This window comes from Eleutherodactylus coqui, chromosome 1 (genome assembly GCF_035609145.1).
Source record: "Eleutherodactylus coqui strain aEleCoq1 chromosome 1, aEleCoq1.hap1, whole genome shotgun sequence".
NCBI classification, from domain to species: Eukaryota; Metazoa; Chordata; class Amphibia; order Anura; family Eleutherodactylidae; genus Eleutherodactylus; species Eleutherodactylus coqui.
This window is the reverse complement of record NC_089837.1, coordinates 267153747-267176870: the sequence shown is the minus strand read 5'-3', so window position 1 is coordinate 267176870 and position 23124 is coordinate 267153747. Positions and strand designations below refer to the sequence as shown.

At 43.4% G+C, this 23124-nt stretch overlaps 1 protein-coding gene across 2 annotated transcripts in view; it reads right to left on the bottom strand.

Moving 5' to 3' along the window:
- Positions 1–5176: 5176 nt before the first annotated feature.
- LOC136633120 (gamma-aminobutyric acid receptor subunit rho-1-like) overlaps positions 5177–23124 on the bottom strand; it is a 191313-nt gene continuing 173365 nt past the window's right edge. For both annotated transcript variants that reach the window (XM_066608609.1, XM_066608619.1), the window contains 3 exons: positions 16953–17105; positions 16665–16861; positions 5177–5956 (listed from right to left, as the gene is read on the bottom strand). In XM_066608609.1, coding sequence (XP_066464706.1) covers positions 5666–5956; positions 16665–16861; positions 16953–17105 — 641 coding nt within the window. In that variant the 3' untranslated portion in view covers positions 5177–5665. The remainder of the gene's footprint in view (positions 5957–16664; positions 16862–16952; positions 17106–23124) is intronic.

Genomic DNA, 23124 nt, shown 5'->3' with positions numbered 1-23124 from the left:
GCCAAACTGCAAGATTTCCGCCGGGATTCTGGCGTGTGAGAACCCAGCCTAAGAGATCCACAATATATAGTATTAGAGACGAGTGCCCGAACTGCAACCCAAAACCCACTTATTTATCGCAAAGTGTTAACATGTCAGGGGGCGTGGCTTATCACAACGTATGATTTTACCTCCATTATTATAAAAAGAACAAGGCTCTTTCAAAAAAGACAGGGTGCAGATTTTGACTGTTTTTTGGATGTGGAAATGCTGCAGAATTTGCCACGGAAATTTCCACTGGGGACATTCTGCAGCATTTCCAGCATGTGTAAATGTACCCCAGTAGTAATAGTGGCCCCCACAGTGGCCTCAGCAGTAATAGTGATCCCCCAAGTAGTAACACTAACCTCCACAGTAGCCCCAGTTGCAATAGTGACCCCCCACAGTGGCCTCAGCAGTAATAGTGACCTCCTCAGTAGTAATAGTAACCTCCACAATTGCCCAAGTAGCTATAGTGACCCTCCAGCAGCCTCAGCAGTAATATCGACCATCCACAGTAGCCCAAGTAGTAATAGTGACCCCCACAGTGGCCCCAGTAGTAATAGTGTACCCCACAGTGGTCTTAGTAGTAATAGTGACCCCCTTAGTAGTAATGGTAACCTCCACAGTGGCCCCAGTAGTAATAATGACCCCCACAGTTGCCCCAGTAGTTATAGTGACCCCTGCAGCGGCCCAACTACTAGTACTATTACTAGTGGGGCCGATATAGAGGACACTAATACTAATAGTATCCCCTATATCAGCCCTGGTAGTAATAAGGCCCCCCTGAGACCCATATACTTACCTCCTCCTCGTCGAAGCACCGCTGCTACGGACATCAGTGTGTGTGCCTGGGATCAGCACCACCCCGGCCGGTATTCACTACTGTAGTGGGCAGCTGCTGGCGCGTGCCAGCAGAGAGGGCTCTGCGTGTTGCCTCTGGCACACATGCCATAGGTTCGCCACTACTGACCTAAGACATGCCTCACTGGCTTTGGCTGAACCATCCCTTCTATGTTTTCCCCTGCATTTCACGTCCTAGGAATTTCAGCTGCATCTCATCCATCTGAGAGCAGTCTATATATGTTTGCGGCCCTAGACTTTCTTCCTGTGCTATACAGGGTAAGACCGCGGTGGCCATGTGGTGGAGAGGGGAATGGCCAACCAGAGCAGAGATAGCATGGAAATCCAAGAAAGGAACCATGTATGTTGACTATATATTTCCAATGTAACATCAAATTTTAGTTTTGCACTTTTTTCTTAAGGTTTTATTTTGAAAGAAAAATACATTCTAATAACAAACATTAAGCGGGGATGCTTGTGGTTGAGTGGTATTTTCAAAAAAGCAACCATTATATCCTGCTTACAATTCCATCCAAACAGAAAAAAAAAAGAAAATAACTTGTGCACTCTCCTAAACTCCCAAAGACTCAATGCAACTGAAATTCAGAGATTATTTATAATCTCTTTAAGGCCTGGTTACCTTAACCACAGTTTATCAAAATCATATATTTTATTCTTAATGTGATACCTAAAATATTCCAACAAGATTGCCTTTTTCCAAAATTTTCACAAAATTAAGTTCTTCACAGTAAAAGAAAGATAGTCCTGATAGGGGATTTGAAGTTGCAATCGTTTGATCGCTTATAGCAAATACTGCATTACTGAAGTATTGCAATATATGATATTTCTACCAGCATTATATTATGACAGGCCGCGGGCCCATCTTAATAGGCATAAATCCACAGTACCCTTGAGGGCCTTCAGACTTCCCTGGGCTGCCATGACAACCAAACGGCACCTCGTAATCCCATCGCAGAGGGGCTGTTTGAGGCCCCTGAACTCTGATTAGGGTATTTAAATTCCACTGTCAGAAAAAGATAGACATTTGTTCCATGAGTTTCTCACCCACTGCTGGATGATTTTTTTCTACTCATGCTTCTGAGTTTCCCTTGGTAGAAGATGCCTGAGCTTCTCACTATCTGGAACAAGATTATGCCATGTTCGATAATCATGCCATGTTAGATATAACTTGGAGACTTTCTCACAGCAATGGATCTTGTGTCTAGTGACCTTAACCGCTGCACCACTGCAAAGGATGCTTTACGTAATCTTTGCCAAGGAAGGTGCTCACTTGCTGAATCTACTGCAGAGTTTCCATGCTGAGCATCTGTTATTTTATTGAACTTTTCCACACTGAAATGCTTTTTCCATGAAGGTGAAAGCTGATCTCGCTAAAGTAGATCTTCCAGCAGATCTTGAGGACTATATTTCTTTATGCATTAGCATTGACCAAAGACTCTGGAAAAAGAAGTGAGAAGAGTGGTTTTATTGCTCACATCCTAGAACCCAAATATCCTCTCAAATTGATTTTCACATAAGGTTATAATAGAGAGCCTTTCCTAGATAATAGTTCATAGATATATGTTTAATTCTCAGGGATGGAGTCTCGTCACTGGTCATTATCTCTATGTTCCTAAGATTGCTCGGCTGGAGCTTGTAAATCTGTCTCATGACTTTGCATCTGGAGTTCGCATGGGAGTATGTTACACTAAGTTACTTTTATCTTATTCCTTTTAGTCGCCAAGATACCAAATTATGTCCAGAGATATGTTTCTTCTTGCTAAACGTTTGCTAAAATCAAAACACTTTGTACTTCACCCTTGTGAGAAAAATCGCATGTTTTTCGAGCGATGCATGAAAATGCAGTTATAAAACCAATGATTTTCAATGGTTTCATTCCCATTTGCAATGTTTTCACTCATGCAATGTGGAGTGAAAAGAAAATCGCAGCACGTCCTATCTTTCTGCATTTTGCGTTTTGTTTTTCTTATCTCCAATGTTTTCCTATGGAGCCGCCTTTTTATCGCATCGCAATACACGAACTTGCAGTTTTCATGCAATGCAATGCATTTTTAACATTAGAAACTCCTATTGTCTTTCGCGAGCACCAGTGATGTTTTTGCAAGAAAAAGGTATCACTGACACTCAGACAACTCATGAACAAAATTGCAATTTTGCCATGATTTTCTCGCGACGATATCGTGATCGTCAGGCCTTAGTCAGACGGGCGTTTTTTCGCGCGATTTGCGGATCGCATGACGGATGTGCATCCGCAAATCGCGTGACCGGTGCGCGCAAGTCGCCCGCAAATCGCCCGAAAATCTGCTCCTAACCGCGTTTCATTAGAAACGGGCCGGAGCTGTCCAGCACATTGCATTCAATGGAGACGGCAATAGAGCCGGCTCCATTTAAAGCAATGCGCTGCGGGCGAGCCCGGGATGAATTGTCGGGAAGGGCTTAAATATATAAGCCCTTCCCTGCAATGCATCCTAAAATGTGTAAAAATAAAAAATATATATACTTACCTGCTCCCGGCAGCCGGAGTTCCGCGCGGCCGTCCTGCTGTGGGTGTGAAGGGGGTGTGAGTCAGACCTGCCCCCTGATTGGCTCAGCGCTGAGCCAATCAGAGGCATGTCTCACTCACACCCATTCATGAATGGATGTGAGTCAGACCTGCCCCTGATTGGCTCAGCGCTGAGAGGCAGCAGTCACTCACCCATTCATGAATTCATGAATGGCTGTGTGAGCGAATCCTGCCTCTGATTGGTCAGGGCTGTGACCAATCAGAGGCAGATCATTCAGCAGGCGGGGATTTTAAAGCCCCGCCGGCTGATAGTGCCGAGAAGCAGTTCAGGAGAACTGACAGCGGCCGCGGCTGTACTCCGGCTGCAGCGGAAAGGTGAGTATACAATTTTTTTTTATTTTAACACATTTTAGGATGAATTACAGGGAAGGGCTTATATATTTAAGCCCTTCCCGACAATTAACCCCGCGCACGCCGGCAGCCCATTGCTTTCAATGGAGCGGCTGTATTGCCGGCTCCATTGAATTCAATGGGCAAACATCGTTGTTCTCTGTCACAGCTGTTACAGCTGTGGCAGAGAAGAATGATTTGTCTTCTATATGTTCTCAATGGGGTCGGCGCTGCTGCCGCCGGCCCCATTGAGCGCATATAGAGAAGAGAACAGGAATCGCAGATAGGTGCGATCTGCGATTTTTTGTTCTATAATTTATCGGATGAGCGCATAAAAAAGGGCTCATGTGTCCGATACCATTGCAAAGCAATGGTTTTATAAAATCACCGGACGCATGCGCATGCGCAAATCGCGGCTAAAAACGCCCGTCTGACTAAGGCCTCAGTGTGAAGGAACCCTTAGGGTTACTTCAATTCCTTTCTATTCCTTCTTGTCCTTGGGATTCTATTTTTACGGAACTATTTATTGTGCAACTATCACCTTCTTGACACTGCAGAACTATTTAGGCCGTCTGGACACTGCAGAGCCGGATTCCACATGCAGAATAACGCAGCAGAATCCAGCCCTGACCGCGGCCGCTGACCCTGCGTACCTGTCAATCATCGTCTTATTCTGTACTGCAGATGATTCCATAGCATGCTATGGAAGGTAACTGCTGTGGAACCCGGAGGCGGACGCCCACTCCGGATTCTGCAATGCAAATGCGGTCATGTGCAGGTGGTCTTATCCAGGAAATTTTCTGCTTACATTTACCATGTTGATTCTGAGATTTGGACACTGATTATCACTACTCCATATATTCACCTAAATAAGCTATAGGCTGAACTATCATTAAAACTGTGTGAAAAGAGTTCTTTTAAAAGCAGTAAGGCTGCCTTCACACTGGCGTGAAAATTGTGCGAGATTTGTGCATTGCGAGACTCAAAAATCTCACACAAATATGAACCCCATTCTTTTGAATGGGTTTATTCACATTTGCAATTTTATTTCTGCATTGCACCGTGATGCGATGCTTTGTGGCAAACATAGCACAGCATATCCAATCTATCTGCGAGATCTCCCAAAGCGATGGGAGAACTCTGCGATCCTCTGCTGCGGCTGTGACAGCCGCGGCAGGGATTCCCTTCATACTTGAAGTGATGCAAAGCTGTTTTCACATGAAAACGCCTCGCATCCACGGGGCTTTCACATGGTGGGAAAGTGCAATATCGGGCCGTGATTCATAGCTTGATATCGCGCGCCCCAGTGTGAAGGACCCCTTACTCTTAAGATAACATTCATTTACGTCTATTCCATAAAACAAACGCATAGATGAAGTAAATTAATTTTATTACATGATAAATCCAGAAAATAATTGTGAGGGTCATCTGCTTGGAAACAGCTAGAAATAAAATATTCACAGTGTAATCATTCAACTGCTTCAAGTTGTATTTTCACTGCCCACCCCCACCCCCAAACTGGTACAGTTACAACAAAATGTCCACTGCAGAATCAGATATTCATCCAAAGTATGCAGGTGTGTAAGTAAATGAACACAAGTGTTTACTGTACAAGTATGACTGTCTACAAGTGTTTTCATATTGGTATTTTGCTTAACTAACAAACACATTAAAAAAGGGAGTAATAGGGAAATTTACATTTAAAAAAATCCTCGTCGTGTAGACACAAGATACAGTACAGATGCATTGGCAAAACTTACAAAATAAAATTTAATTCTTAATGAACAACAATGTATAAAAAATTATCCTGTTAAGTTTCCACACTCTAATTCCTCATAAGGTCTCATGCCTATAGTCCTCTGGCATAGTTCATTGGCAACTTAAATGCTTCTAGGAGAAAATCGACCAGTAGATGAGGTTAAATAGGATATAAGCTGCGGGGAAAATTATTCGTGAGTACTTGTCAATAGCATGTGTATCTATACGCATACTGACGTAAGAGGCCCGTTGGCTCTTCCTTCTGTTTGAGTTTCTCTCTGTGTTGAGTGCTAGCTGTACCATAATACGGTCTTCTTTTTCACCATTTTCAGACACAAACCCACTCAGATTGTTCACCTCCCCATCACTGTAGCTGCTGTCCATCATCACCCGTGGCTGAGGAACCCCACAAGTACACGGAAGCTTAAAGGAAAAATAAAAAAGTGTTGATAGTTATTAAAAACATCAACATTAATGTACCAACCTGTTATGTACTGATTGTTATGTAAAAAAAGTGCCAGATGCAGTACATGAGGGGCACAAATGGTGGCCAACTTACTCAATATAACTCGGTCTGTTCGGATTTCACTCATGAGCATGAGAATTTTACCAGACAAAATACTGCAGAATGTTGTGCTATTTTGACTCACATTTCATGCTGGATCTGTACTAGAGCCTCACATAATGTTCTATTTGCTTTGTGTTCATTCCTCCATTTTGATGACCAGTAATAAACAAAATAAACTGTTGTTGTGCCAACTGTTACAGCTGCAGTTGAGAATTCACAGCGGTATGTATAATCTATATAGTACTAGTCAGACCCTTCACAGATATAGACTAAAAACGAAAAACTTTATTGAAAATTATTAAAAACCCCGGGCTAACACAAAAGGACATACGAACAACGACAAGACAAGGATTCTGGGACCGTGCTAAATTGCCAGCTTTTATATATACTGCAGGGGGGCAGTCAAAAAGTATCACTGTTCGATGATATAATAGCAAAAGTAAGGATAGCAATCTTATACAAGATGTGTAAAGGCTAAATAAGGTGCCTCGTTATCTTGAGATACTGTATTAATACCCCCATATTTTGTGGTTCACAGTCATCGCCCAGAGTTTAACAGATGGAATATTTAGCTAGATCATGTGTAGATACACTGTTGAGGGTGCATTCAGACGACCGTTTATCGGCTGGATTTTCACGCCCAGCCGATATACGGCGTCTCACTCTGCAGGTGGAGGAGGCTGGAAGAGCCGAGAGCAGAGGAGAGGTGGGACGGGGGCGAGGCTAATTCCCAGGAATTTAGCCCCACTCTAGTCCCGCCTTCTCTCATTGCAAAACGTGCAGAGGGGCGGAGAGGAGGCAGAGAGGGGGCGGGAGCTCAGAGCACTGCTTCCGGCTCTTCCAGCCTCCTCCCCCTGCAGAGAGAGACGCCGTATATTGGCTGGGCGTGAAAACCCAGCCAATATACGGTCGTCTGAATGCATCCTGAAGCTGATGGTTTTACTGTCAGGTATTTTGCTTAAATATTTGACTCCGGTAATCTACTCTTAGATATTTGACTCTGCAGATTACCGGACTTTGTAGCATCACATGCAAGGATTTTTTTTTAGGTCTCCTTTGTGTTTATTTCCTTACTTCTCCTGAGCAGAACAGCTAAGTGTGGAGAGTTAGTTGTTAGCAATGCTGCTTTGCAGTGCTGGAGCTCTAGGTTCAAATCTGACCAAGGGCAACATCTAAGGGCTCATGTCCACGGGGAAAATATGATTTAGGATCCGCAGCGGATTACCTGCACGCGGATCCGCACCCCATAGGGATGCATTGACCACCCGCGGGTACATAAATACCTGCGGATCGTCAATAAAAGTGATTTAAAAAAAAATGGAGCATGAAAAAATCTGGACCATGCTCCATTTTCATGCGGGTCTCCCGCGGGGACGGCTCCCGCGGGCTTCTATTGAAGCCTATGGAAGCCGTCCGGATCCGCGGGAGACCTAAAATAGGAATTTAAAGCATTTACTCACCCGCAGCGGACCGGGAAGCTCTTGCTTCGGCTCGGCGGATGTGCCCGGCGCATGCGCGCGGCACGTCGACGACGTGCCGGCAACAGGAATTCATCCGCCGGCCGCAAATGAAGATCCGGCCGTGAGGAAGAGCAGAGCGTCCCCGCCCGCTACGGATAGGTAAATGCTTTTAAATTGCTATTTTCGGCGCTCATGTCCGCGGGGCAGGAGGGACCCGCTGCAGATTCTCCATTGAGAATCTGCAGCGGATCTGATTTTCCCCGTGGACATGAGGCCTAATGGAGCTTTTTCATGTGCTGCAGAGCAGTGGAAAAACAGCTATTGTACCATTGTTTTTTGCTATTTTAATTTTATGGCGTTCACAGTGTGGTATAATTCCTTTGTTAACTTTATTCTACAGGCATTACAATTACAACAACACCAAGTTTATAGAGGTTTTATTATGTTTTCCCACTTTTGCACAATATAAACACTTGTTTTTTTTACAAAAATACTTTTTGTGCAGCACCACATTACAGGACCAGAGCATTTTTCAGTTGACAGAGCTGTGTCAGGTCTGATATTTGTGGGACAACTTGTAGATTTTATTGATCCCATTTTGAGGTAAACCTAACTTTTTAGTTAATTTTTATTCCTGTTTGGGGAAGTGAGATGATCAAAAAATGTTTTTTGTTTATACCAAATTTACTGTGCAGCATTAATAACTTAATATTTTATAGCATGGGATGTTATGGTTGTCACGATACCAATTAGGTGTAGGGCTTTGTGTTTTTCGTTCACTTTTTTCAATAGTTAACCCCTTAGTGACTAAGCCTGTTTGCGCCTTAATGACCAGGCCAAATTTTGGATAACCAAGTAATTCTGATGTTGCTTTTTCACCACAAATTGTACTTATTTAGCTGACACAAATAGACAGTTAAATTTATATTAAGTGTCACAATTATGAAATTTTGAAAAGAAATTGTCATTTTTTCACATTTCCAACTGCAATATGTCAAATATGTGCAAACATACTGAACAAATTTTTGATGAGATATATATTTCCATCTGTTTAATTTATTCTGTAACACGTGAAAAAAATTGTTTTTTTAAAATCATAGAATGGTAGAGTTGGAAGGGACCTCCAGGGTCATCGTGTCCAACCCTCTGCTCAGTGCAGGATTAACTAAATCATCCCAGACAGATATTTGTCCAGCCTTTGTTTGAACACTTCCATTGAAGGAGAAATCACCACCTCCCGTGGTAACCTGTTCCACTCACTGATCACTCTCACTGTCAGAAAGATTTTTCTAATATCTAATGTGTGTCTCCTCCCTTTTAGTTTCATCCCATTGCTTCTAGTCTTTCCTTGTGCAAATGAGAATAGGGCTGATCCCTTTGCACTGTGACAGCCCTTTAGATATTTCTAGACAGCTATTAAGTCTCCTCCCAGCCCTCTTTTTTGCAAGCTAAAGATTCCCAGATCCTTTAACCGTTCCTCATAGGACATGATTTGCAGACTGCTCACCATCTTGGTAATTCATCTCTGAACTTGCTCCAGTTTGTCCATGTCTTTTTTAAAGAACTGGACACAGTATTCCAGATGAGGTCTGATTAAGGAAGAATAGAGGGGGATAATTACCTCACGTGATCTAGACACTATGCTTCTCTTAATGCATCCCAGAACTGTGTTTGCCTTTTCGCTGCTGCATCACATTGTTGACTCATGTTCAGTCTATGATCTAGTAGTATACCCAAGTCTTTTTCACATACGCTACTTAGCCCAATTCCTCTCATTCTGTATGTGCCTTTTTTATTTTTATTGCACGAATGTAGAACGTTGCATTTCTCCTTGTTAAATCCCATTCTGTTAGTCGCCGCCCACTGTTTAAGCTTTTCTAGATCTTTTTAAATACTCTCTCTCTTCCTTAGTGTTACCTATCCCTCCTAGCTTTGTGTCGTCTGCAATTTTGATCAGCTTCCCATCAATTCCCTCCTTCAGATCATTTATAAAAATGTTGAACAACACTGGGCCTAGGACAGAGCCGTGTGGTACCCCACTTGATGCATTCTTCCACTTGGATGTGCAACCACTCTTTGAGTATGATCACTCAGCCAGTTTTGAATCCACCTAACAGTTGCCCTGACAATCCCATAGTTGGTCATTTTTTCAATAAGTATGGTATGAGATACTGTGTCAAATGCTTTACTTAAGTCAAGATATACTATATCCACCGCATTTCCCTGATCAACACAATCGGTGATTCTATCATAGAAGGAAATTGAATTCGTCTGGCATGACTTGTTTGTTACAAACCCATGCTGGCTCTGCTTAATTACTCCATTTTTATCCAAGTACGTGCATACATGCTGTTTAATAATTCATTCAAAGGTCTTTCCCAGGAAAGAAGTCAGGCTCACAGGCCTGTAGTTTCCTGGATCCACCTTCTTCCCTTTTTGGAAGATAGGGATAACATTTGCTCTTTTCCAATCTTCAGGTACTTCTCCCGTTCTCCAGGAATTTTCAAAGATTATGGCGAGTGGTTCAGCAATTACCTCTGCTGCTTCATTGCTCACTTGTAGAACCACCAAAATGATAGAATGCCCCCCACAAATGACTCCATTTTGAAATCTAGACGCCTTAGGCCACTTATCTAGGTGTCTACTGAGCAGTCTGGCCCCACAGTTTTTTGCAAAAATTGTTATAAAGCAGGTGAAAAATAAATTTAATTAATTTTTTTTTCATAATTATATCTCACAAGTATGTGTGGTATGTCTCAAAACAGAGTCCTGGTTGGGATGGGCACATGGGGCAATAAACCCGGTATCCTTCCTCCTCCAATGCTTGCTGCAAACCCAACAACAGTTGCAGAGATGGTTTATTTCCAACAATGGTACTTCTGGCTCTGTAAGGGACATACTTTTGTTGTCATTTTAAAGCTAAGAATTGTGGCTTTAAAATGACATTAAAATTATGTCTGTAGCTCTGATAGACCTGGAGTCAGGGCCATAACTATAGGGAATGCTGAGGATGCGGTTGCACCCAGGCCCAGGAGCCTTAGGGGGCCCATAAGCCTTCTCTTCTCTATATAGGGAGCCCAATAATATGAATAAAGCATTATAGTTGGGGGCCCTGTTACAGATTTGGCATTGGGGTACAGAATCTTTTAATTACGCCTCTGCCTGGAGTAATAGCCATTCAAAGTAGAATGACCTCTGTTTGTTCAAAATTATAATGGTCTTTTCCCTCAAAATGACCAAAGCTTGTCCAAAACTACTGGCGGTTTTTACAAATGTTAGAAAACATTTGATGCTTATAACAGGGCGCACAGTTTACTTAGACCAGCATATGAACCACCAGTCTAACTAATTATGCCCCGATTTTCCAAATTTGTGTCTCAAAAATCATGGTGGGGTTTCAAAAGCTAAAATTCAGTGGCAATCCTGCCACAATGTGGAAGAGCACAATCTTGCTGAAAAATCATTCTCATCAAATTGAGTTACTGTAAGGGCTCCTGTCCACGGGCGTAGCAATATCCCGCGGCAGATCTCTACCGCGGGAGCTGCCACCCGGGAGCAGGTGAGATCTGACGGCTCTCCACGCTGAGCCTATCTGACAGGCTCACCGCTGAGAATCATGGCAATTTGGAGCATGCTGCAATTTAAATCCCGCAAGCGAGAATCGCTGTGGTTCTCCGCTCGTGGACAGCGGGGCTGCACTTTCCATAGCAATGCTATGGAAAGCATTCACTGCGTTCCCGCGGCCGAATTATTGCCGCGGGGAGCGCAGTGAAAATTCGCCCGTGGACAAGAGGCCTAAATGATTCTAACATGTGTTATGTGACAGTGCCGCAAAGAAAAATGAACCAATCACACAATTTCTGAGAAGCATACTGCACATTAATTTAACAGCTTACACTAATTTACAATTTTACACTCATATTCAACAAATTCATGGAGACGTTGGTTAGCCCATATTCCTACAGTGTGCTGTTGGATTTATCTTGAAATATGAAAAGTTGCCTTATCACTGCACAATACATGATGTAAAAATATGTTTGGCACTGTCAATTTCAGTAAGACTATTGTTAGCAAAACTATATGTTTTGCAATTATCATCTGGGTGGATTGCATGTAACAAATAAAGTTTATAACCAGTAAAATGTAGACATTTTATTCATAACTCTGTGATCATTTATTTTTCCTAATTGTCAAACAAAGTAATACACGGATTTCTTTGGACTGTGGATGTGACTTCTTTAAATGTCTTAAACTTAGGGCTCATGTCCACGACTGTGTTTTCACCAAGCATCACAAATGTGTTGCACAGACGCGTGATACGTGATGAATGGAGTCAATGGACTTTAATTGATCCATGCACACCGGTATGTAGACACTGCGTATCGATACGCAAGAGCAATAAATCCCAGCATGCTCTATTTTTCTGCGTACCACGCAACGTGAGCCCTACACATTTGTATTAGCTGCGTATGAAATGCGGTCCATATACAATATGTTGTGTATGGGCAGCATTTTCATATGCATCCGCGCTCTGAGACGCAGCGGGGAATTACAAAATATAAAAAAGAAAAAAATCACACTGCGCATGTCTGTGTGATACACGGACATGCACAGTGCCATACACGGTCTCTGCTGGCGTTTTACACACATGCCCAATGACAAATGTTATTTTCAAGTGGTATTTTTTGTTAAACACAACAGTACTCTACATTTGAGTCACAAATTCAAATTTTGCTTGCTACAAAATACACTGCACTTTCCTTTACACTGTCGCTGATTCGTTCATGTAGGGGGTGTGAACAGCGACCTTCATGATTGTAATATTTTTATAGCTAGGACAGATAAATTACCCAGAGGAGCATGCATGGCCTTATAAGTCTCCTCACTCACCTCTCAGGTGTCTTCTCACACACCTTCTGGGTGCTCTTCTAGGGGAGAGACGATGCCACCCCTGATCCACTCATCCGCCAGATGTCTTCACACACTTTTTGGGTGCTCTCCTTAACCCCTTAGTGACCACCCATTGCCTTTTTATCTCCTGCCCAAGTGGGCCTTAATCCCTGAGGACGTAAAAACATCTGTCCTGCAGGGATTAATGCCACGTGGGCTCTGGACGTGACAGCTCCATGCTGTCAGTGCCCGCAGGTAGCTGACAGCCTGGAGCTGTCATCCCGGGCTGCAGGAAGGCCCCCCATGGCAATGCGATCGGCGCTATCCGAAGTTAAAAAGTTAAAAAAAATAAGTTTAAAAAGTTAAAGTTTCATCTCCCCTTACGGATACAATCCGTAAGGGGAGATAAAATTACGTACCCAAGGTCCCCGGATTTGTTCCCTGATGGGATGTTGAGCAGCGGACCTTGCCCCGGCTTCGGCGCCCATCAGCATGATGGTGGACGCATGCGCAAAAGTGAAGGATTGCCCAGGAAATTAAAAATCTTCCTGCTCCTGGCTGCCAAAGGTAGCCAAGAGCCTGGAGATGTCTTGGAGGGCCGCGGTATGCGGTTACTGGTCACGTGATTGCCGTTATCCAATGCATAATGTCGATCACGTAAAACTTTTTTTAAAAGTGGAAGTTTCATCTCCCCTCACCGATGCGATCGGTGAGAGGAGATGAAACATCTTCTCAGAGGCTTCCGCATTTGAGTCCAGATGCGATCATCCTCCATGGACGCTCCCAGCTTCTGCGCATGTGCCCGCCTGCAAAACGCCAGACACATTCGCAGGAGCCAGGGAGCCCAGGAAATTTTAAATCTTCTTGCTCTCGATGACCAGCAGTCTACGAGAGCCTGGAACAGTGACCGATGGCCTCGTTGAGCGGTCCCCGGTCACGTGATAAAAAAGTAGCGATCTAACATTAGGCCGGTCTCACACGACAGTATAGGAATTACTGATTCAGCATGCGTTTGATCAGCGGTAATCCACGGATCAATCACATGCATTGGATTACACAATTCCCCCCCAATTAGCGGGTCGGAATTACGTAATCCACTTGCAGAAAACAGAACACACCATGTTATATTTTACCGCGGATATCCGCGACCCAGAGCCCATTGTGCTCTATGACCACGGATATATCCGCAGCCCATACACAACTATATTGTCATCTCAAAGCTACGGTGCGGGAAATACAAACAGAGAACAGTGTACTGCGCATGACCTGTGTGAGTACGCGGCTATGCGCAGTACATAACGCGGCTGTACGCAGCGCCACGGTCGGGCTTACAGCTTGGATCCCCTGTGGGCCTACGCTAGAGGATTCCACATACGGCTGCGTGAGCCCGGCGTTATGCAGATCGCTACTTGTAATACGAAATTTACAAGAAGCCCCGGGAATGCTCGCCTTCCTGCAGTTCCAGGGGCAGCTTGTTGAGCGCCTTCTGTGTGAGACCCCCGCACCTCAGCAAGCTTACGAAGACTCACAGAGCGCCACTTTTTACACCCCATCCCCGCCGCTGAGGTCACGAAATACTCCTTGCCCTATGTGTCTATCCCAACCAGGCCTCCATAATTACCCCCGTTTACAGACATAAAACGCAGTTTACATTATTACTTTTATCTAAGATTCAGGGAATGCCAAAAAATGGGGATGGCGGGTGGCAGGGTGTGGGGGGGGGGATTATTTTTAGGAAGTCAATTTTTTTTCCGCACAAGTGGGCAATGGGGCTTGGAATTTATTTAGTTGGGCCCTGAAATCCAACGGATGTTCCCTCCATTATGGGCCTAGCCATGTGTCCTGTAAGCAGAGTGGGGCCACAATGGGTATGTTTCTGAACACGGGATAAACGGGAGTATCCATTTTGGGGTGAATGTCTTCATTCCTATGTACACTGTACAAAAAAACTGTTTTTAAATTGACACAATTGCCAAAAAAATGAAAACTGTAATTATTTCCTTCTGCTTTGCTTAGATTCATTCAAAAACTGTGGGATCAAAATACACAGTACACTGCTAGAGGAATTCGCCAATGGGTCCAGTTTTCAAAATGGGGTCATTTGTGGGGGTTCTCCATTGTTTTGGCCACTCAATGGCTCTACAAGTGAGCAATGGGGCCTGGAATTTATTCAGTTGTGTCCTTAAATCCAACTGGTGTTCCCTCTATTACAGACCAAGCAATGTGTCCTGTAAGCAGATTAGGGCCACAACAAGTATATTTCTGAACATGGGACAAACAGGGGTATCCATTTTTGTGTGCAAGTCTTCATTTATATGTATACTGTACAGAAAAAATGTTTTTAAAATTGAACAATTGCCAAAAAAATGAAATTCGTAATTTTTTCCTTCTGCTTTGCTTAGATTCATTCAAATAGTGTGAAGTCAAAATAAGCAGTACACCCCTTGATGAATGCGTTAAGGGGTCTAGTTTTCAAAATGGGGTTATTTGTGGGGGTTCCCCATCGTTTTGGCCGCTCAAGGGCTCTACAAGTGGGCAATGGGGCCTAAATCACCTTCAAGCAAAATGTCTGTTCTGAAAGCCATCGGTTGCTCCTTTCATTTTGGGCCCCGTTGTGCATATGGACATAATATTAGGGCCACAATAGGTATATTTCTGAACACAGGACAAACAGGGGGATCCATTTCGGGGTGCAACTCTTCATTCATATGTGTGTTGTATTAAAAAAAACTGTTTTTAAAATGACACAATTGCCAAAATAATGAAAATCATAATTTTTTCCTACTGCTTTGCTTAGATTCATTCAAAAACTGTGGGGTTACAATACACAGTACACCCCTAGATGAATTCGTTAATGGGTCTAGTTTTCAAAATGGGGTCATTTGTGGGGGTTCTATATTGTTTTGGCTGCTCAAGGGATCTACAAGTGTTCTATGGGGCCTAAAACACCTTCAAGCTAAATTTCTGTTCTGAAAGCCACCAGCTACTCCTTTCATTTTTGGCCCTGTTGTACAAACAGACATAAGATTAGGACCACAACGGGTATGTTTCTGAACACGGGACAAACAGGGGTATCCATTTTGGGATGCAAATCCTCATTTTCATGTGCAATACAGAAAACACAAAACTGCCTTTAAAATGACATATATGCAGAAATCTGAAATTTTATTTTTCTCTTCTAAATTGCATTACCTCCTCAAAAAAAAAAACTGTGGGGTCAAAATACTCATTACACTCCTCAGTGAATACATTAAGGGGTGTAGATTTTAAAATGGGGTCATTTGTGGGGGTATCAATCATTCTGATACCTATGAGCCTTTGCAATGTTGGCTTGGTGTAGGTAAACAAAGAGTTCCTCAAAATGTTGAAAGCTTTTCAAATGTGCGTCCAAAATGAAGTAAACTAATGGAAATATATATCTTATCAAAAATGTGTACAGTATGTTTGCACATATTTGATATATTGCAATTGAGAATGTGAAAAAATGACAATTTTAAAACATTTTTCCCAATTTTGGTGCTTTTAATAATTATACACAAATTATATCTGACTATTTTTACCATCTAAATGAAGTACAACATGTGGCGAAAAAAACTATGTCAGAATCACTTGGATATGCAGAGCCTTTATGGAGATATTCTATGTTAAAGTGACACATGTCAGATTTGCAAAATCTGGTCTGGTGATTGAGGCGCGAACAGGCTTGGTCACTAAGGGATTAAGGAGAGACAACACCCCTCTTGACCTGAGAGCAGATTCAGACACAGCAAACTACAGACAGGAGATTGTTCAGACACGGGTGTCTGTACACCTACGAACAGTGGGGAATTCAGACATGAACCAAGTAGGACTTCGTTTAAGGGTTTCAGACATGGACCATAGGCATGCTCCTGAAAGTGCTTAGTACTACAAGACACAGAAACTATCAAGACGTTACAGTCACCCTCTTGTGTACTCTTATCACTATAGATATGCACTCCTATTAAACTTTGATATGGAACACTTGGAGACTTTGTTTCATAAGAGCAACCACACTATTTTGGAGTTTAGTTGCTTTCTAAAGTTACAATTGTTTTCTAAAAAAGTTTGAAAGCTGACTGGATGCTATGAAGAACTCCATAAACCTGAACTGTACACTACTTTTTTATCTCTCACTGTCATTATCACCATTAACAGTTTTGTTGTCAGATTCTGATACCAGTGATCAGTTTACCTTTTCCCTTAGCTTCCTTTCCTTCCGCTCTTGCACTGTGGTCAGGTAATTCACAGCTGCATATTCCAGCACCGATAGAAAGACAAACACAAAACTGACCCACAAGTAGATGTCCACAGCTTTGATGTATGACACTCGAGGCATAGAGGCGTTTACTCCGGTAATGATAGTGGACATGGTCAGCACTGTAGTTATACCTGTAGAAAGTAGACATTTGTAAGACACTCAGCATACTACTTATGGTCTGCCATTATCTGTAACTTCTATAAAAAAAAGATTTATAGTTACCCAGTGGAACTCTAGCAGGAACTGCTCTGCGATCTATCCAGAAAGAAACCCATGAAAGCATGACCATTAAAGTCGCAGGAAAATAAGTTTGCAGGAGAAAGAAAAAGATGTGCCGTCTCAATGTGAAGTTAATATACAGGCGATTGTACCATCCTGTGTTAGAAATAGACAATTTCATTACTTTGTTCCAAATTAATAAGACACTTAATCCATTTTTAAAATTTATTAACATTCTTAATTGTTACAATAGATACTTCACCACTATTTCCTAACCATTCAAACCAAGTAGGATGACTCCTGAAACTAATACTGAAAGATCTGAACTACATCTGCTACAAGCTTCACAATCATCGTTTGCGCTTGCAGTTAGGCCAAGGTTACACACTAACATTTATGTTCACTCATTTATTCTTTTGCAACATCAGTTCAAAGAGGTAGCTTAGTTTGATCCTGCTCTAGGCCTCGGTCATTCGAGCGTGGTTTTTGCGCACGCAAAGTAAACACTTCTAAAAGAACCAATGGGTTCCTATAGAACCATTTTCTTACACGCGCAAAACATTGTGCACCTAAGAGAGATAGAACATGCACTATCTTCGGTGCGCGACAGACAGGAGTTTCCATTGACTCCTATGGGAGCAGGAGTTAATGAAAACTCCTGCGCAAGGAATAACTTCCCTGCTACCTACAGCAGGACATTTAAAACGTGCTTCTGGCCAGAAGCCCCTTTTAAATGCCCTGCTGTAAGCAGCGGGGTATTCCTCCTGCCTCCCTTCTGGGCAATTCCCCAGCAGGAGGGGGCTGTAGGGGACTCCACCCAGCTGTCTCCACAAGGGATTTCCCTATTGCGAGGAGAAAGAGGGCGGCAAGGTTACAGGGTTTCTCCTGAGAGAGTGGGAGAAGGAGGCGGGTCTAGACAGATCGCCCTCTAGCCATGCCCTCTATGGTTTGCTATAGGGATTGTCTGAGAATCCATCTAGCCCCGCCCACTCTCCACTATGGGAGTATCCCTCGGGATTTCCCCATAGCAGGGAGATTTAAAGGAGCCATGGAGGATCTTCCCAGAGCAGGGAGAGTGAGCGGACCTATGGGGGATTTCACCATAGCAAGGGACAGAGAGCGGAGTAATGGGGGATCAACCCTTCACCCCAATCCGTCTCTCCATGCTATGGGAAAACCCCCATAGCTTTGCTAACTCTCTCTGCTTTGAGGAAATCCCGGAGTCCTGCGGGGCTTCTTCTCTCTCCTCCAGGAGCAGCTGCGCTGCTCCAAGCACAGCAGCTCCAGTGGAGGGCAATGTTTCCTGTGATGCGCATATGAAACATTGCCTGTTCACTTGTTTTCAGCACATACAAGCAGCGCATTTTTTTGCATGCCTATAGGCACGCACAAAGCATGCTCATCTGACTGAGGCCTTTATTCACACGGATGTTGCAATTTTCGCCCGCCCGCACCATGGCTGAAAATCGCAAGAACGAGTGAAAGCCCTGACCAAGTCATGGCTAAGTCTCACATTTTATACACACCGTATATACACTACAGCCTGGAATTCTGTTGGCTGGGTGGAGAGAGTTTAGCGCTGCTAAACTCTCTGCCCCCCAATCCCTCTCTCTTTGCTGGCTAATCACAGCAATAAAAGCTCCCATAGAAGCCTATGGGAGCTGTTGGCAAAGGGAGAGAGAGTTTAGCAGCACTAGTCATTCTAAACTCCCTCCCACTACCGACAGCTCTCATGGGCTTCTATGGGAGCTGCCGGCTGATCACAGCCAAAAGATAGGGCAAGACCTATCTTTTCTGGCCGTGTGTAAAAGTGGTCATCCGGAATCGGCAGCAGGGCAATCTCACTCCATTCACTGTAAGAAAGCCAGCACTTTCCTGCAACAGCTCTGATAAGCTGCGTGGTTCATTGGAGCTGTTAACACTTTAAAAGTCGCTGTCAATTCTAACAGCAGCATTTAAATGTCGCGACTGATGTCGGGGGTCTCATGGCCCCTTTGCGATGAGATCGTGGGTTGCTGTGCAAGTGTCATGGCAGCTGGGGACCCTCTGAAAGGCTCCAGGATTGTCAGAGCAGAATGCGTTTAAAAATGTTTTACTAATTATAAAAATACTAAAATAAAAATACTAAGTAATAAAATTGTGCTTTTTTGGTCACCCCGTATGTATTCAAAGAAGGTATGATTGGAAACTACAGGACGTCCCGTGCAAAATAAGCCCTCGCACAACTATATTGACAGAAAAATAAGAAAGGTATTGTGGTCAGAAGATGGCGACAGAAAAACATTTTTAAAAATTAAATATCTTTGAAAAAAATTAAAAGTAGTACAGCAAAAAAAGCTTAAATAAGTTCGGTATCATAGTAATTGTACTGACCCGTAGAATAAAGTTATATTTTTGTTGCAGTGTGTACGCTGTAAAAACAAGATGCACTCAAAGATGACAGAATTTGGTTTTATTTCCATTTCTCTCCACTTAGAATTTTTTTTACATTTTTCAGTACATTATATGGCACATTAAATAGTACCATTAATAAAATACAACTTGTTTGCAAAAAACAAGCCCTCAGACAGCGACAGCAATGAATAAATAAAAGAGTTATGATTTTTTAAAAGGGGGAGGGAAAACCAGAAATGGGCAAAAAAAGGGCTATGTCCTTAAGGGGTTAAAAGATATCCTGTTTTTACTTTTGTGGTGCCAACTAAGCACATACAAAACCTACACTGCATCCTTACATCTCCCCGTTACTACAGTACTACTGTATGTGGCATAACACAGTTATGTTTTCATTGGCTTCAGACCTTAGACTACAGAAAAAAACTATAATCAGAACCCCCCAGACTGAACAACTGCTGCTGCATATATGCAGTACTTGCTCTCCCAGCTTCCCTTTAGCTCTGGGTGCTACTGTACTACTGTGAGTCCTGATGCCATTCAGAGATAGAATGTTGTATGCACTGCTATACTCTACATCTTGATGTTGGAGGTCATCAGGATCTACAGTAGTTCAGCGGCACCAGGAGGGTAAGCATACCAGAGTTAGGGCTTTTACCCACAGAAACAGCAAGGGTGTCAGCAGCACTGAATGCATCCAAAACCAGGTTGAACAGGTCTCCTGCAACGCCCACTGTGGTCTGGATCCAAGTCAGACCACCAGAAATAATCACTTGAAAGAAGTTGATGTAGGCAGCAGTTTGCGGTGCAAATACAAAGCGGTCTTTATTCCTCCCAAAGCTTTGGGGAGGAACGGAGGGGAGATCTCTCTGTCCCTCTCTCCCGCCCACTCTCCCCTGCTCCCCGCCGCGACTCACCTGTCAGCCGCAGCGGTCCCCGAATCTTCAGGGACGAGCAGGGAGATACTCGGCTAAGGCACATTACTCGCACAAGTAGTGCTTTAGCGAGTATACTCGCTCATCCTTATTAAAATTGCATCGCACAAAAATCGCTAAAGCACAAACTTGCGATTTTTGTGCAATGTGATTTTTACATTAGAAAGTCCCATAAAAAAAAAAAAAAAAGAACTGCGATATCGCAGCGTTAAAAAAAACGCTAGTGGGTAAAAGCCCTTATGCTTCTACCTGAAGAAATATTGGGCTCCCTCTATGGTAGAGACTACCTTCTGTCACTGCTTTCAGCTGCCACCCGCTTGTTTCCATAGATGGGCAGCTGAATAACACTGGTGATAAAGAGGCCCCTTTTGAGGATGGTGGTCAGGGGAAAGTAACATTACAGTAACAGCATTTATTTTTTTAAATTGGCAAGCAATTCTTGGAACATATGCCTATAAGTATTGGGAGAACATAAGGGCATGTAATACATTTTACAACTTCTACAGTGTATATCTGTGTCATGGGAACTGCGAATGCTTTCTTATCTAGAAAATTTTGCATTGTTTATAACAAAATAGATCTCACCACAAGAGTAAAAGTTGACAGACTTGAGAAGAAGTGATTATATATATATATAATGGAAAAGATGGCAATTTTGTAAGTGAGTAACCCCCAGATCACCACAAATATATGTACATATGATGTTTGTGAACATGTTGTGGATTTTAGAGATGATATGGGTGATTAAAATATCAATTTCATACTTATTCCTTGTGTGAGCATACTAAAACATCTCCTAACAGTGGGCTTCACATGCATGACATAGCAGCAAACTGTTTGAGTTTGGAACAGAGAATGTGGTGAGTGCATTTTTCACTAACAGTCATGCAGGGGTTAAACACTGCATTGGCTGCAGAATTTGGGAATTGTGGACCATCTCTGATAACAATCAAGAGTGTTAACCAAAAGCTTAATGCGACAGGCAATGTGCAATAGGCAAAAGTTTCAGGCAGAGTAAGGACTGCCCACATTGTCACTAACAGGTTGCTATGAAGTGCTGCACGGTTGATGATGCCATGGAAAGCACAGGCTGAAAACATTGTCTGCTTTGTACAAGACTTCGATACAGTTTTGGGTAATGCACCTAGATGCGTGCATAGCACCTCTTTGTTTAAGATCGTATGTGTAAATTAAAATTTATGTATAGCCTGGCATTTTGGCCAGGCTGTATGTAAATAATAATGGAAGGGAACAACTGTTTGTCTCCACAAACAACAGAAACGCAATGTCCTTCACACAAATAGTACTCACAGCAGCCATATCAGTAGTGGGAGTAATAATAGTAGCTCTCACCCAACTTTCCAGAGCACATGATTTAGACTCCATTTCAGGTCTCTCCGTGGACCCCTCTGTCCTTCAGCCAACCTCTCCCTGAGGCTGCATTCAGACGAACGTATATCGGCTCGGTTTTCACGCCGAGCCGATATACGGTGTCCTCGTGTGCATGGGGGGGGGGGGAGGATGGAAGAGCCAAGTGCAGGAACTGAGCTCCCGCCCCCTCTCTGCCTCCTCTCCGCCCCTCTGCACTATTTGCAATGAGAGGAGGCAGGACGGGGGCGGGGCTAAGGTCCGGGAATTAGCCCCGCCCCGTCCCGCCTCTCCTCATTGCAAATAGTGCAGAGGGGCGGAGAGGAGGCAGAGAGGGGGCGGGAGCCTCAGTTCCTGGCCCTGGCTCTTCCATCCTCCCCCCTCTGCACCCGAGGACAACGTATATCGGCTCGGCTGAAAACCGAGCCGATATACGTTCGTGTGAATGCACCCTGAGTGTGGCAGGAACTCATATTTTTATGTTACTTTCTGCCACACCCACAAGTGGTTTCTCTAATTTCTGCAGCCTGAATGCATGTCTACAGACCCCTGCAGACAATTTGTGTGCTGCAGCCCCACATACCCCCCACTGATAAAGGCCGTAGGCTTAGAGGTCTCTCTTTCTCTCTTTTAAATGGCACTTTCCCAGCTGCCACCTCATCTTTCTCATGCCTTTGTTAGAGTCTCCTCTACTAACTCAGATTTGCTACTCTTTGCAACTTCTTTTACATGATTTGCTTCACCTGAAACTTCTGAGGCCTTTTTTCCAGTCTCTGCTCCTTTAGTGGCTTTCTCGGGCCATCTGTGTACTGCAGCACCATGATATATGTATACATGTATGTATATCAATGTCTATATATATATATATATATATATATATATATATATATATATACTTATATGCCTGTGCTATTTTTAATTCAAAATCTATGTTAAAAAACTGTTTGTTTTTACAAATGTGTCTCTATGTGTTTGAGTTGCATAGTATAGTGGATATTTAACTGCTTCTCTCTTTTGGCCGCCTGCAGCCGCCCGAGTCGGATCCCGCTGCGAGAATTGCGACCCCTTGTCTCTGCAGAGGCCTGCGGCTCACCCGCTCCTGGCATCTTCATTCTCTGCTATGCGCCGGCTGCCGGACAGCCGGCGCATGAGCAGAGAGGAGTCAGCCCGTCACCACTGAAATTTCTGTGAGGGCCTCTGTGAAACCCGCACAGAAATAAAACATAGAGTCATAGAATGGTAGAGTTGGAAGGGACCGCCAGGTTCATCGTGTCCAACCCTCTGCTCAGTGCAGGATTTACTAAATCATCCCAGACAGATATTTGTCCAGCCTTTGTTTGAACACTTCCATTGAAGGAGAACTCACCACCTCCCGTGGTAACCTGTTCCGCTCATTGATCACCCTCACTGTCAGAAAGTTTTTTCTAATATCTAATTTGTGTCTCTTCCCTTTCAGTTTCATCCCATTGCTTCTAGTCTTT